We start from the raw sequence: 14,408 nt of genomic DNA, 5'->3' as shown, positions 1-14,408 counted from the left end.
TACAAAGAGACAGGGGTCAAGTTGAAATTGTCCATCACCCAGACAAGCAGAACTCATTTGGATGCAAACGAGTGCCTACAATATTCAAATATTCAATATATATTCAGAGCGCCGGACTCACGGATCTTCCCCCTACAGAAAAGCTTCTTAGCCATGTTTAACTCAGTATGAGTTCAAAGTGCAGATACTGTGTGTGTGTGTGTGTGTGTGTGTGTGTGTGTGTGTGTGTGTGTGTGTGTTCATTTGTTTGATTTCAACTTTCTGTTTACTGTCGTTTTATTAACTGAAATGAAGAAACAACAGTAGACTGTGAAAGCTGTGAAAGTATAAAACTGTGCCAAACTCAGCCTGCTGCATCATGGCTGTGATAAAGTAATTATCTAGCAGTTTGTCCTTAAATACTATATGTGTGACAAACAGTGCAGGTTATTATATGACTCATAGAATCACATGACATGAGTCAGTTTCTCAGTGACATTGCACCTGTCACAAAAACATTAAGACATAGTGATTTTCTTTTCATTTTCATGAATTTTCCACGTGGAGGAAATCTACGGAGCCCCTAAAGGGTCATTGTGGTGGAAAAAAATCAGAGTGAGTGAAAAAATTTGGGGTGGGAGGAAAAAATATTTTTTTTATTTTTTTGCGTTCTCTCGCAAAACCAGCTGAGTTCGGACAAACACTTCCTGTTTACTTTAAAGCTTGTAGTGGTTTATACAGCTCCATAAGTTCACAATGTAGCGGTTCATAGAGTTTTGTTTTGAACTTGGAGAAATAGTCAGTGCATGCTTATTACGGCAGGGTTTTGGGACATACTAAAACACTTAATGTAAAACACTGTGTGAGAGCCGTGGGAACGGAGCGAGGCCGGTGGAGCACCTGCGCCATTCACCGGTAACGAGTCCCGCGAAGGAGAACTGAAGGAGGGACTGATGACAGTGTTGGACGATAGAGGACCAGGCTCGGACTTTATTTTGTGTTTGGTTCTGTTTGTGTGCGACAGTCGTCCACGAGTAGGGGCTGTCGCGGTCTTTTAGGTATATTTTATTATTAAAGTTTTTGTTTGAATGTTCGCCGGTTCCCGCCTCATTCTTCCCGTGACTAAACGTTTGTTACACACTGGATGACTAAATTCAGTACACGGATTACACACCATATTATTAAAGTAGACAGACAAGCAGAATAGCCCAGAATATGAACGTAACCTGGTAAACTGCACTTTAAGCGTAGGCTATCCCTCACAGAAAGAAAGAGTTTTATTTTAAACTTGGACTCAAGTTCAAATAGGCTACAGTCAGCTTTGCCTATAGTTTAAGACATGGTTGTGGGACATTCTAAAACACTTAATGTGGATGTAGCTACTATAACAGTGACATTGGAGCCCTAATTCGGTATGGCCTAATAAATACTATTAATGCTAATAAAAATTGTAATATTAATAACCTTATTAATAGCTATCAGTAAAGCAAATAGCCATAATACAACGTTTCTCCCCCATTTAAAACCGTCAGGATATAGAAAGGATCCTTTAGGGAAGCTGGACAAAGACAGTAGGCTAAAACCAAAATATGGTAAACAGTTTATTAATAGAATATAGCCTATTATGCACAGGAAAGCAGACAAGCCCAGAATAGCTAGAAACAAGCCAAAAGCTAATGTAAAGCGAAACTGGGCTCACGTACAGCTCTCTTTCATCACAAATCCAAATGTTTCCATATTCGCAATGTATTTGAAGAAAAATCATAATGAACAAAAATGTGCCGCACTGGAGTGGGCCGGGGCTCACGATACGGCACAGACATAATACAGATTATTTAAATTGATTGTGTAACGTTATTATATATATATATAAGAGAGTGTGTGTGTAATCACATTTTATATGCAAATGTATAACTACAATATATATCAAGTTCACACATTTCCACAATACGTTTTTTTTTATGCTAAATTGTACTTCTTTTCACAAAGGTTCTTGTTGAATTTTCTGATTTTTGATTTCCGACTTAAGTATTTTGGCCATTTCTTTGGTTGAAACAGTTGTTCTGAAACGCTAGAGGAGACACGTGTGAGATTATTGAAGCAGAAGATCTTTCCATTTAACAATGGGAATGAGAAACAACGAGGATTTAAGGATTTTAATTTGCAATAATATTTATACAAGATATTGTCAATAATAGCACAATATTGTGTGAAAATAAAATATTACAAATGTTAATAATAGTAAAAAACAATTTGGCCATAATGAGGTACAGTGGAGTATAACGCAGCATCACGTGCACTTTGAATCAGGAGCGCAGAAAAATGTTGTCTAGGTAGGGGGCTAGGTGCTAGGGGCCATTTTATCAATGATTAAGGTTGTAAACAGTCTTTGAACTGCTGGAGATCACCTACAGGAATGCCACCATAAACCCAAATCTACAGACCATCCTGATCCGAATCCATCTGCACCGCCACAGAGTCACTTGAGCGTCACCCATAAGTCACAGCACATCAGACACCTTCTATCACAGCCATCATCTTCAGCCCAGGATCAGCTGAAATCCTGTGTCACTGGAAACTCTGTACGGATGAGTTAATGATATAAACACAACTGGATAGCAGAGAGTGTGGGTCAGGCCAGAGTAAGAGCCTATTTACCTGAATGAGAGGCTGGTGTAAAGTATTGGAGTGGATATCACATCAACCTGCCAAAGCCTTTTTAAATGGGGTCCAGGGCTTAAACTGATTTATCTGCTGGCTCCCCCAGGGGCACTTTAGAGTGTGCAGCTCAGCAGATATCATTACTGCAGCACACACACACATCCACACTAACAGGTGTGTGTCTGTGTACATGCACATATAAAATATTGCTCCACAAATGCATATTGTTTGTGCTGTAGGAAAAACATATAAAATAAACCCCAAAAATGGCACATTGTAAAAGAGGTATTACTGTTACAGAGGTCACTACAGATTTGATAGGATTGGATTCTCAAAAGTAGGCTATACTTAGCAGAATGCAGTCAAGGGTTGAGAAATAAGGGGGATTCGTGACGTGTCAGAAATGAAAGCGAATGTGTTATGTACTCTCCCTCACCTTTCAAAGCTTTTCAGCACAACATTCGGTGATCTTCCAGCTGTCTCAGTTGAATCTTGATAGACAACAGCTGTAAAACCAGCACCCATCTAAGAAGTAAATTAATAATTGCATATATAAAACAAACAAAATGTAAACCTTATCAAGAGAACTGTTTCATTTGTGAGAAGAAAAACATCTGTGGTGGACAAAATGTGTAAGGGAAGCCGAGCACTGCATGATCAGAGATAAGATTTACACGAAGAACAAAGACTGTAAGCGAGAGCGAGACTCGACTGTACAGATACAGCACACAAAGAGAAATACACTGAAGTTTCACACAAAGCAGTCCGCATGTATGAACACTAATCACAGGTATGAATACAAAATATAAAGTAAGCTATTGTCATTATTTAAATCATTAACGCACATTTTGGTGTGTGATCTGTCCAAGTTGGACTGATGTATTTATCAGATCAGAATAATTTGCACATTTTGATTTCATAATGTTTGTTTGACTCCGTTTCTTTTATTAGTAATAATAATATCCCATTGTTATTGCAAATTGAGATCCATTCATCCATCCATCTATCATGTCACTGCACACAGTATTTTTTTTAAACTGATGAAGCCATTTGATAGCTTTGTGTTGTAAATAGGCTGAAATTTAAGTTGTTTTTCCCTGAAAATCGTTCACTTTCATTCTGTGGGGAAACATTCTGCTAAACATTTCCTTTTGTGTTCCACAAAAGAAACAAGGGAAAAACTATTGGTTTTGAAAGGCATGGTGTGATGAAATGTCCTGGTCTCCACTCACCTCATCAGGTTGGGGGATCACCACATTCACAGCTTCTCTGTGTCATGAGATTCTCAGGATCCCCCCCAGACCTCTTGCTCTCCGGGATCTGTTCAGTTTCTGGTTCTTGGAGTTGCTCAGTAGGATGCAGCCCCTGACCGTTACTTTGACTGGCTGTGGACTCATCTGTGAAGGCCTGGGCTGGTGTTGGTGTGGTGGTCTTGACATCTGGCTCTAGTCTCTCATGAGTTTGACAGTTTAACCCCTCACAAATGTGCTGCTTTGATCCTAAAGTGTGTGATGAAGATGGTATGAACTCATGAGTCAAAAAATCAGACACCTGCAAATAGAGAATAGAACATATGAAATTTTTACAATTTTATTTATTTATTCATTTTTTTTTTTTTTTTTTTATTTTGCAGTTTTGCCATTTCATTGGATAATTTCATGGAATAATATTGCATAAATGCATCTGTTATATGCTTTAAGGTACATAAGGTACAATATGCTGCTCCATTACTTTCTGATAGCAATAAAATCCATTTTAGAAAATGAACTTTTAGATATGCTATATTATTAAACATGAAGTTAGCTAGTTTTAAACACATTTACGATATGTGCTTATAAATACAAACACCCTCACACACACACACACACACACATATAAATCATCATCAATAAATAAATGTAACATTCCATAAAATCTTGACATATATGTTTATCAATATTTACAAATCAACATTTGGTACCAAACTGTCTAGGCTCTCCTGAGGGATAGCTTGATTTTGTCTAAATATTCAGCCCTGTTACCCATTCTGGCATTTATTGCTCAAGTCAAACTGAATCTTCATTAAACAAACATTAACGCACTAACTTCCTCTTATCTTCACAGTAACTGCATCATGTGCCGTTTTTTGTGCTAATCTAAAACGGGTTGACAAGCACAAATACCCTTTAGCTCAGGAATAACATTTCACTCGACACTGGCATGATTACTCTTCATTAGGCTGTAATGTGACAGTTTGACAAGTGCAGTGGCTGTTTTAGTCACCTGCTGATGTGTGTACACAGCCCAGTGGAGATCAGACCTCTCTGGAAGTGGCCATTAAGCACAGTTCATCTGTCAGACTTCAGTCCATACTCAACCTCCACTACACTTCATTTGGAAAGAGAAATCCCAGCGGGCTTTGTGTCATTTATAGCAGCACTCATGTTCATTAAGACCTCGGTGGTGGCCATGTATATTCCAGTGCTTCACTTCGTGTTGAGGCTTGTAACGATTTTCTTTTTTGTAAAAAGTGAACTACATTTTTATTTGCATATCCAAAACAAAAGCCTCATCCAAACTGTTTTAGCTTTTTTTCATATAATGCCAGAAACCAGAGATCAATGAGACTAGTGGTGAAGCTCCCTTCAATGAGATGTCACATTAAAATATCCCAGCTTTGCACATGTCACAGCTGTTCTTGCCTCCATTTCCACTGACATGTCATGTCTTTCATTAGACAAGAATGTCTCAGTAAAATGTCCCCCTATTCAAGTCAGCTTAAACAGTCAGCTCCAATGGGTATTCATTACACACGGATTGGTAACTGGCGAGGAATTGTTTTCATATACATAATGGTCAGATGTGTAATCCAAGCCGTTTGCAATTAATTAAGAGACACTGTGTGCATGTGGTCGCTTGTACTTTGGCCTTTTCTGGACAATGGCTGCTTCGTCTTGGTCTGCAGAACATTTAACATATTTGATATTGCTGAATACTTGTGCAATAAAGTAATTCCACTGTTAAACTTTACAGGAATAGAATTAAGCTGAAGATTCTGTGTTGGGACAGGCTTTGCTTTGAAGTCTAGCTGAATGAAATGTAGACTAAACATTCCTTTGAGTGACTTTATTTTGATTCTAGAAGAAAAACAGAATGAAAGTTGAAAGACATACATCTATAAACATAAAATAATCTTCCAGCATCAAATAAAAACAACAAAAGAACCCTAAAACAAACCACAAAACAAAACAAAACAGAAAAAACCCAAAACAAACCACAAAACAACAATAAAACAAAACAAAACCCAGAAACAACCCCCCCCCCATATATATATATAAAACCCAAAGCAAAACACAACAATAACAAAATAAAACAAAACAATAACCAAAAACCCAAATAAAGTTCTATAAAGTTTATTTCAACACTGGACAATAAACATGGAAATCAGACCCGTTGTTATAGCACTATGACACGGCTCTGAAAAAATGTGCCACAATGTTCGCTCTGCAGCTGCTGCAACACTTTAGCTAATCCACTTCTAGCTTTGGTGTGTCCATTTCCATCTACTGACATGTGATATCCACAACAGTCTGAATACTACGAGGCTCAAAGCCACAGGATCCACCTGGGGTCAAAACACAGCGTGGGACAAGGCTTCATTCAGCAAGGAGTGGCAGAAGGACACCAAAGAGGAAATTACACAAATTCACAGACAAGAGCTACCTTACAGGATAAACATAAAAAACTGCAGGGCAAACAGAAACAAGGAGGCCGGAACTAATCTTTGCTATAGTATTAACGCTCAGTTAAACTGAGGAATTCCCTACCGACCGGAGAAAGGAATTCCGTATAAACAAGCAACTGGTAAACACGGATAAAAATAACACAATCTAGCAATTTTGGCTAAAACGGGCACCAGTTACTCCATGACTGCAGCAAGCACGGGATTACTCACATCACAGCTGTTATCACTTCTTTTTCTTTACTTACTGTAACTGTAGATATATCATTATGTTAGGACAAACATTTTCACTGAGTGTAGAAAACACTAAATTTATCCACACTGCTGAGAGGAATGTAAGCGAGCATCAGCATAAATGCAACCAACTGGATCCGTCTTTATGAGCAAAGCAACCACATAATGAAGTCATATCACCGTAAAACTGACTGTGATGCATCAAATCTTAGAATGTTTTGTGGAAAGAGAACATTATTCATGCACCATTATCGTCAATCAATGTTCATTTAGCCACTGGAGTTATTGACTCTGTCTAAATAAAAGCATAATCTTCTGATTATACAGTGTAAAAAGTGAAAATGTGCAGCTGTTTCCACCTGTCCTGATCCATTACTTTTGTTGGTCTAACCCAGAGGTGATTCTGTCATATTAAGTAATATTTTGGACTTTTTAACGAATACAAGTGATTTGGATGTTACAACATAAATCATATCTTTACATTTCTTGAGCTTTATTACGGTGTAGAATATTGTCTGTTTACTTTGAGGAAATCATGAAAATCATGGTATGGTTCTCTGCATTTTATATATAACACTTTTTGGGGTGAGAGGTTTCAAATGAATAATAAGCTAGAAGATCTTATTTTAGAGGTTTATCAGCTGTTGAAGAGGATTGGGGCTGCTCTTGGACCGAAACAAACTTTAGACATGGGTTGGGGTGTTGGAAAGAGGGGCTTGTTGTGTTGTTCTACATTTTAATAGTGTACATTTGCATAAAATTACATATTGCACACCAGTGCATATTTGCCATCCTTTTTGAATGCAAAACATGTTAATTATATAATAAACTTGTCACTTTTTGTGTCTATTGAGCTTAACAACTTTTCTTTTCTTTGACTGTAAATGCAGGTCCTTCTTGGTCCATGAAACCAACATCTAGATGAAAACACAAATCAATATACTTATTACAATGCTCAAAGAAACAAATCAAGACTCAAATAAAACTGCTGAAAAATAATTGTATAATAAACACATAAAATGTTTAAATGTCCCAACTGAGAGAGACTTTTGCAGATCAACAGGTGTCTCGACAAAAACTAATGCATTCAGAATGTCTTATACACACTTTAACCTGTTGTTCTCATGAATAATTCCATCCAAAGTTAATGCATTAGAATAGTTAGATATACAAGAGTATAGTGCATCAACACACAGCTTCAAGTATATTATAGCCTAATACATTATACTCTTTAAAGTGTAACCATATCTATGGTTACAATTGCTGGGTTAAAGGTTTGATGTATAAATCAAGAACACCTGCTTTATATATAGACTTCCGATACAGCTCTCGCACAGAGTCATGCTGCATTAAGAAAGCACTTAAGTCTGTTAATAGAGATTAGTCACCTCTCTGCATGTTTAAATTGTTCAAGGGATTCAACCGATACTTTTATGTTTTGTTAAAAGATAAGAGATGTCTAGATGAACAGTTTATGCGTGCATCTTTACTGTAATAAGCGCTCAGGTGCTCGCATATAAAGCGCGGTTTCAGGTACATGTTCCAGCAGGCGTGTGTCGCGTCGCTCGTGTGTAGCGCGAGGATCATGTGTTCCTCCATCTGCAGTCAGAGGTCCTAACATCCTCGCCCTGCTCCAGTCTGATTCGGGGAAGTCATGTTAATAGTGCACGCGTTCCTGAGCGCGTCAGAGCGCAGAGGATTATATCTCACAAGCGACGCAACACAAAACGCGACGCTCCATTCAGAAGCAATATATATATATCGAATATAATTAGAATATTGCACACTTCTTCCAATATATTTAGAAGAAGAGCACAGAACTCTATTAAATAAATATGATCAGTGCAGACTGTAGTTCTGGTTTCAGCGCGTCGATCTCGTTGCTTCCAGCGCGTTCACATTTGGAGCTGAATAGATTCAGTGCATATTTAGAATGAATGGCCTACTATTACTTTTAAACGGTAGTTGATTTTGCATTATACTGATTTTAATTATATTTTCTCTCAATTCAGTACAGTAATATAGGCTACTAAATAATCGTAAAATAATCTAAAATAGAAATAAATAATCCATTGCAAACTCATCAGTCAGGTGTAAATGACAATAAAAAGACGTAGCCTGTATTATGGAAAATAAATTAATTACTAGAATTAAAAACGCTGGGTGGGGGGCGTTCACACTGGCGAGATTTTCCCTCCCCAAAACAATCCAATTTAAATAGAACAGGTTTTTTTTTTTTTTTTTTTTTTTTTTTTTGAGCAGTTTAGTCAGGACTAGTTCAAAAATTGCTAAAAACTAAAAATACACCAGTAGCCTGGAACTCCAGAACTATTTTTACAAAGTGAATTTTGTCAAATGTCAAAAACAGCATGTGTCTCAACTGTCAAAGACGATAGACATATTCTACCACGCATTTACTTAGATAGAGGTAAAAAACAAACAAACAAACAAAAAAACCTCAGATTGACTCAAAAGGTGCACTGCCGTTTTTTTTTTTTTTTTACTTGCCTGCATCTTCAGCGCTTGTGGTGAGAGATGTTGAAATAAGAAATGCGCGACACAAAAGTGCGCTAAAGATTTAAAAAAGAAAAGAAAAGAAAAAAAAGCGTATTGTGTGAACGGCCCTTATGTCAAGACCAAATGAAATTGTGCATTTGAGTGGACGCTAAAAAGTGTGTGTGTGTGTGTGTGTGTGTGTGTGTGTGAGAGAGAGAGAGAGAGAGAGAGAGCAGGAAAACTCAGCTCGAGCTCTTCTTTCACTCTTCTTGAGGAAGCGCGCGGAACTCCAAACACTCTTCTATGTACCGAAGACACCGGTCACGCGAGAGACCTCGTTTAACTTCCTAATATCGAGAGCTGATCAGCTTTGAATCTTTGATTTCTCCTTCGATGGCACCCAGGATGAGTGCGTGGACTCTCGGGCTCGTGAGGAGACTGTAGCAGATCTGGTCATGGCGTTTCCTCAAGGATACTTGTACCAGTCGTCTCTGTCTCTGTACTCGTGTCCTCCGTGCGGCTCCAGCGCGATCACGGGACCGCGGACGGATGATCTGGGACGGTCCTCCAGCGGATCTGCTTTCGCCCCGTACGCGTCCACAGCCTTCAACTCACTCCAGTACAGCCCCGAATCCACAGCCCCCTTCACTACCTATGGGGTGAGTTTTTAAAGCCCAAGGTTTACAGGCCTACTTGAGGTTTATTATGGTTATTATATTATATGGAACTTTTTATTATTATCGCTGTGAGTATTTCACTTTGTTTTTCTGTATTGCACAACAAAATCAAGTGTTTTCTTGACGCCTAAGCGAATAGTTTTAAGAACTATCATTTGCCAAATATATGAAACATTTACAAAATAAATGTAATCAATTTCATGTGTTACGCACTTTGATTAAGCCAAACGATAACATTTAATAACCGAGAAAGGGAGTGAACATAAACATTAAAAATATAGTTAACGAATAGTGTTCTGTAATCGCGGAGTTTACATTCTATTCTTCAGAATATTCATTTTCATTAAATTATATTTGGGTGTGTGTATGGTGAGCTTTCATATTAACTTGCATCAAATAAGTGTAAATCGAGTGTGATTAAAGTTATTATTATTGCAGTTAATAACGAAATATTCCAGAAACACCTTGGCATATCAGTTTTTAAACAATAGTAGGCAGTGGAAACGGAAAACGGATCATCAGGGAACACAGATAGTCGCTGTGCTTTCCCCCTTAAATTGTAATCTTTATTAATTCATTGCCCAGGGCTCCCCATATGACCCTTCTCCAGGCATGACTGGCTCTATGGGCTATCACCCGTACGCCGGCCCCCTGGGCCCGTACCCGTTTGGAGACCCCGCTTACCGGAAGAACACCACACGAGATGCCACCGCCACCCTGAAGGCCTGGCTCAGCGAACACCGGAAAAACCCTTACCCCACGAAAGGAGAGAAAATCATGCTGGCCATCATCACCAAGATGAGCCTCACTCAGGTGTCCACCTGGTTTGCCAACGCCCGCAGAAGACTGAAAAAAGAGAATAAGATGACTTGGACGCCACGGAACCGGAGCGAGGATGAAGATGACGAGGATAGTATTGATTTAGAGAAAAACGATGATGACGATGAGCCGCTCAAAACAGCCGAAACAACACAGACCACCAAAGATTCAGGTGCTTATTTGTTCCCCTTGTTATGTATGCGAGTGATTATATTGTTATTATATTTCTTATATTTTATTAACACACACACACACACACACACACACACACAGTATATATATATAAATATAATGATTATATAAGTATATATATATAAAATGTTTAAACAAGTGTTAATTACATATCAGGATGCATGAGATTACAAAAAGGTCAAATATTTTGTGGTTTAAGCATCAAGTTAAAAATACAATAATTTTTTTTACCATGCATACTGTAAACAAGTAATTATTTTCAATAATAATAATATTTAAAACAAAATCTGAAATAAGTTTCCACAGGGTTTAGATCCTTTTCATGAAAAATATAGCTATATTATAAAAAAATAAATAAAATTAATAATTAGCTAAATAATAACCTTGACAAACTGTCAGAGGGTCTACTACAATATAATTTACTGTTTGAATGTTTTTCTTGTCACATGTTTACAAAACAACCCCAGTATGTTACATCGCCTTTAATTTGGAGGACAAACGTTTAATAATAATAATAATAATAATAATAATAATCATAATAATAATAATAATAATAAATACATCGACAATATTTTAAAACAAAAGGGGGGCAATAATTTGCAGCCCTTTGATTAGACTTTTTCTCCTGACAGGTTTTACAAACAAGTTCCCACAAACCTTTAACCTCTCACATTTATTGTAGCTATTTATTGTATTTTTGATAGATTTGCAGAAGTCAGTGTTCCCTTGTATTTATAGCCTAAAGCCTAAATACGACAAATATCGTTGGCCTATATATAGCTATATTATAAAAGCTATTTCGCTATTTTACAAATAGACTATTGTAGGCATCTACATATTTTTCATGCTATTTGTCTGTTGCTATAACAGACAGTTCTAACAGTAATCCTGTCATCATTTGATCGCAGTTGTGAATGACTGCACAGAAAACCGCGCGGAAGATCTGGACGACGCGACGGATAGTGTCATCCTCGACTGTGGAGAAGAAGAGAACCGGACAGTATCTGTGTCTCCGGTGCCCACGTCCTCCTCTCCCCAAAACGAGCTGAGCGAAGCCAAGAGGCCCCTCAGTGAAAACTGCAGACCCACGTCTGTCATTCATTCCGCAAACCCGACCCCCAAACCCAAACTCTGGTCTCTGGCCGAAATCGCTACGTCGGATAAGGGGAGTGACGAAGCGTCACAGACATCAGGGGCGTTATCGCCCGCCGGGTCACCAGCGCAGTGCCCCTTCCCCCCCAGACACTTATACTACACATCTCCTTTCTACACGGGCTTCACGAACTATCGCGCTCTCGGACCCCTGAGCGGCGCCGGTTCAAACTCAGCGCATCTGAGCGGAATTAACCAGACTGTGTTACACAGAGCGAGAGACGGCAGACTGACTCTGGAGATGTGCAGAGAACTCACCTGCGAGCACGAGAGGGCGAATGTTTAGTGTTTGTATTTATTATTTCCCTATTTAAACGCATTTTTCAGTATGACGAATGGCAAATGAAAAGCTCCGATAAAGAGTTAAGTCTGAACTTTACAGGAAGCACAAAACTTTTTATAGATTTTTAAAAAGGAAATTGTATGGAGACATTCTTTTCTTTACGTATCTGTCATTTATTGTGAGATATTTGTGCCAGAGGCCAAAGTACTAATTTAAAACATGTTTGTAATACCAGCTGGTTAAATTATTAAAAAAATATTTTTGGATTTTCAAGCAAATTTGGCAATGTATATTCTAGAATCAATGGTTTTGTTCGTGGCTAGTAAATTATGCACATGCTCTCTTTAAACTTAAAATACATAAATCACACCCATTTTATTAGGAAATGATGAAATAATTATGTGAGAGTTGCTTTTATATGCTTGCAAAAGAGAAACTATGTTAAGCATCAGGTCCAGTATCATGAAATTCTCTCCCTGGTCTGAAGACATCAGTCAAGAAAATTTTATTGCACCCAAGATATTCTTTATATATATATTTTTTTGACCCATTATGGATTATTCTATCATCTGTTCTTTGCAGAATGGCGTGCAGTGCCTTGTGCTACACCTACATGGACTCAAAGAAAACACTCAATAACTGTAACACTCGCCTCCTGGGCATAATACGGTGGATAAATTGTAAATTTAAATAGCACAAGTCAACATTTATTGCAGGGGGATTATGGGACAGTACTCTTAAGTGGAGGAGATATTAAATTTATGGTCCATAAAGCATCTTCTCATGAAATGTGTGTCGCATCAGAGAAAAACAGCGAGGGGCTAAAAATGTTCAAAGAGCATTTTAAAAGGTATTAAACGTGTAAATTTACAATTTAGTAAACTCTTTGCAAGGAAGACAGGATTCAGGCAAGACAGGAGTCCGACGTCAACAAACATCAGAGAAGCACCTCGGGCCCCGTGGCTTACAGGGGTAACACAAACCCATGAAAAGAGGCTGCAAGGACTTGAAAAGCTCTCAAATCCCTCCAGTAAATTCTAAGTTCAGACATATATTTATACTCGGCGCAATGCTACTTCACAATTCACTGAACTCAAAGCTTTGTAACTGAAGAAGCTCCGGCAAAACTATCCAATCATCCTGTGACCAATCTCACATTCAGCAGTCATTTGATCTTTTTATTGCTTTACAAGGGGGTTTTAGGGCCGCTATAGAGATGAGTTTTCCTTCTCAAAAATTGAAACTAAAATTATACATTCTTATAACGCTATGATTCATATAGAAACCAAAAGCATGCACTGACAACATAACAATACAATTTTGGTGAAAATGTCTTCTAATATTCCTGTCATACTGTATGTTTCAGGCTGTGAATTGTGGACAGTCTATAGCGAGAGAAAATGTGTAAAAAGCTCATCCACTCTTCATTCCACACCCTAATCAATATCGGTGGGCTGTTTTGAAGCATGCACGCTTTTGCTCTTAACTAAAGGCTATGTAAGGCTTTTAAAAGCATTGATTTGGAGCAGATCGATGGGGTCTGAGGGAGTGTTTTTCTGCATAGTGAGAAGGTGCTAACAGGTCGCTGATGAGACAGACAGCACGAGCCAAATTGTGGGTTGTTGAGAGCTGTGTTGTTCATATTGCCACTTGTCTACTTCATTCTGGAGAACCTCAAATCAGTTGATAAAGAGTGTTAACTTTACCTGGATGACATTTATTATATATTTTTTTTTGGATTGGAAATTTGTTTATTTTTATTTAATCTGGAGCTTTTCCAATCATTGCGCTTCACTGACATTTATAATGAACATTAGTGGTTCTCGACTGGTGTGTCGTGACCCAAAAATGGGACACAGGACTGTTCTGATCGCAAACAGCAGCAATAAAAATGCTAGCATGAGTTTAAATACAACTGACTATAGAATTGTGCATAGTTAGGATATGAAAGAGTCCTATGCTTTACTTTCCAATCAGATTCATCTGTCATTTGGTAAAAGGTAGTCAGGCCATATACATGGAATTAAACACAGTTGACGTGAAAAGCCCTCTTTCTTGAAGAAGAAGAAGAAAAAAAAGATGTGATTAAATTTAAATTCAATTGTAGCCATAATAAAAATGGTCTGTTTAATAATCAGATGGTCTGTTTAATAATAAAAATGGTCTGTTTGCTCAACCAAAATGTTTTATGTTA

General features: G+C 37.9%; 1 protein-coding gene across 1 annotated transcript; it reads left to right on the top strand.

The window, feature by feature from the left end:
* The first annotated feature begins 9,336 nt into the window (after positions 1-9,336).
* LOC109109451 (iroquois-class homeodomain protein IRX-5-like) lies at positions 9,337-12,997 on the top strand. Its single transcript, XM_042715776.1, has 3 exons — positions 9,337-9,750; positions 10,354-10,759; positions 11,688-12,997. Exons 1-3 carry the CDS (start codon positions 9,547-9,549, stop codon positions 12,215-12,217), a joined length of 1,140 nt encoding a protein of 379 aa, XP_042571710.1. The 5' UTR covers positions 9,337-9,546; the 3' UTR covers positions 12,218-12,997.
* Positions 12,998-14,408: the final 1,411 nt, after the last annotated feature.

Source organism: Cyprinus carpio, chromosome A25, assembly GCF_018340385.1.
Source record: "Cyprinus carpio isolate SPL01 chromosome A25, ASM1834038v1, whole genome shotgun sequence".
Lineage (NCBI taxonomy): Eukaryota > Metazoa > Chordata > Actinopteri > Cypriniformes > Cyprinidae > Cyprinus > Cyprinus carpio.
The sequence above is the reverse complement of the archived record's forward strand: the minus strand, read 5'-3'. Positions and strand labels throughout refer to the sequence as shown.

Excerpts from the sequence above, each read along its gene's own strand:
- LOC109109451 (XM_042715776.1), top strand. The coding sequence starts at position 9,547 with ATGGCGTTTCCTCAAGGATACTTGTACCAGTCGTCTCTGTCTCTGTAC. Across the intron at positions 9,751-10,353 it reads CCCCCTTCACTACCTATGGG|GGCTCCCCATATGACCCTTC; the intron begins GTGAGTTTTTAA and ends TTCATTGCCCAG. Across the intron at positions 10,760-11,687 it reads ACAGACCACCAAAGATTCAG|TTGTGAATGACTGCACAGAA; the intron begins GTGCTTATTTGT and ends ATTTGATCGCAG.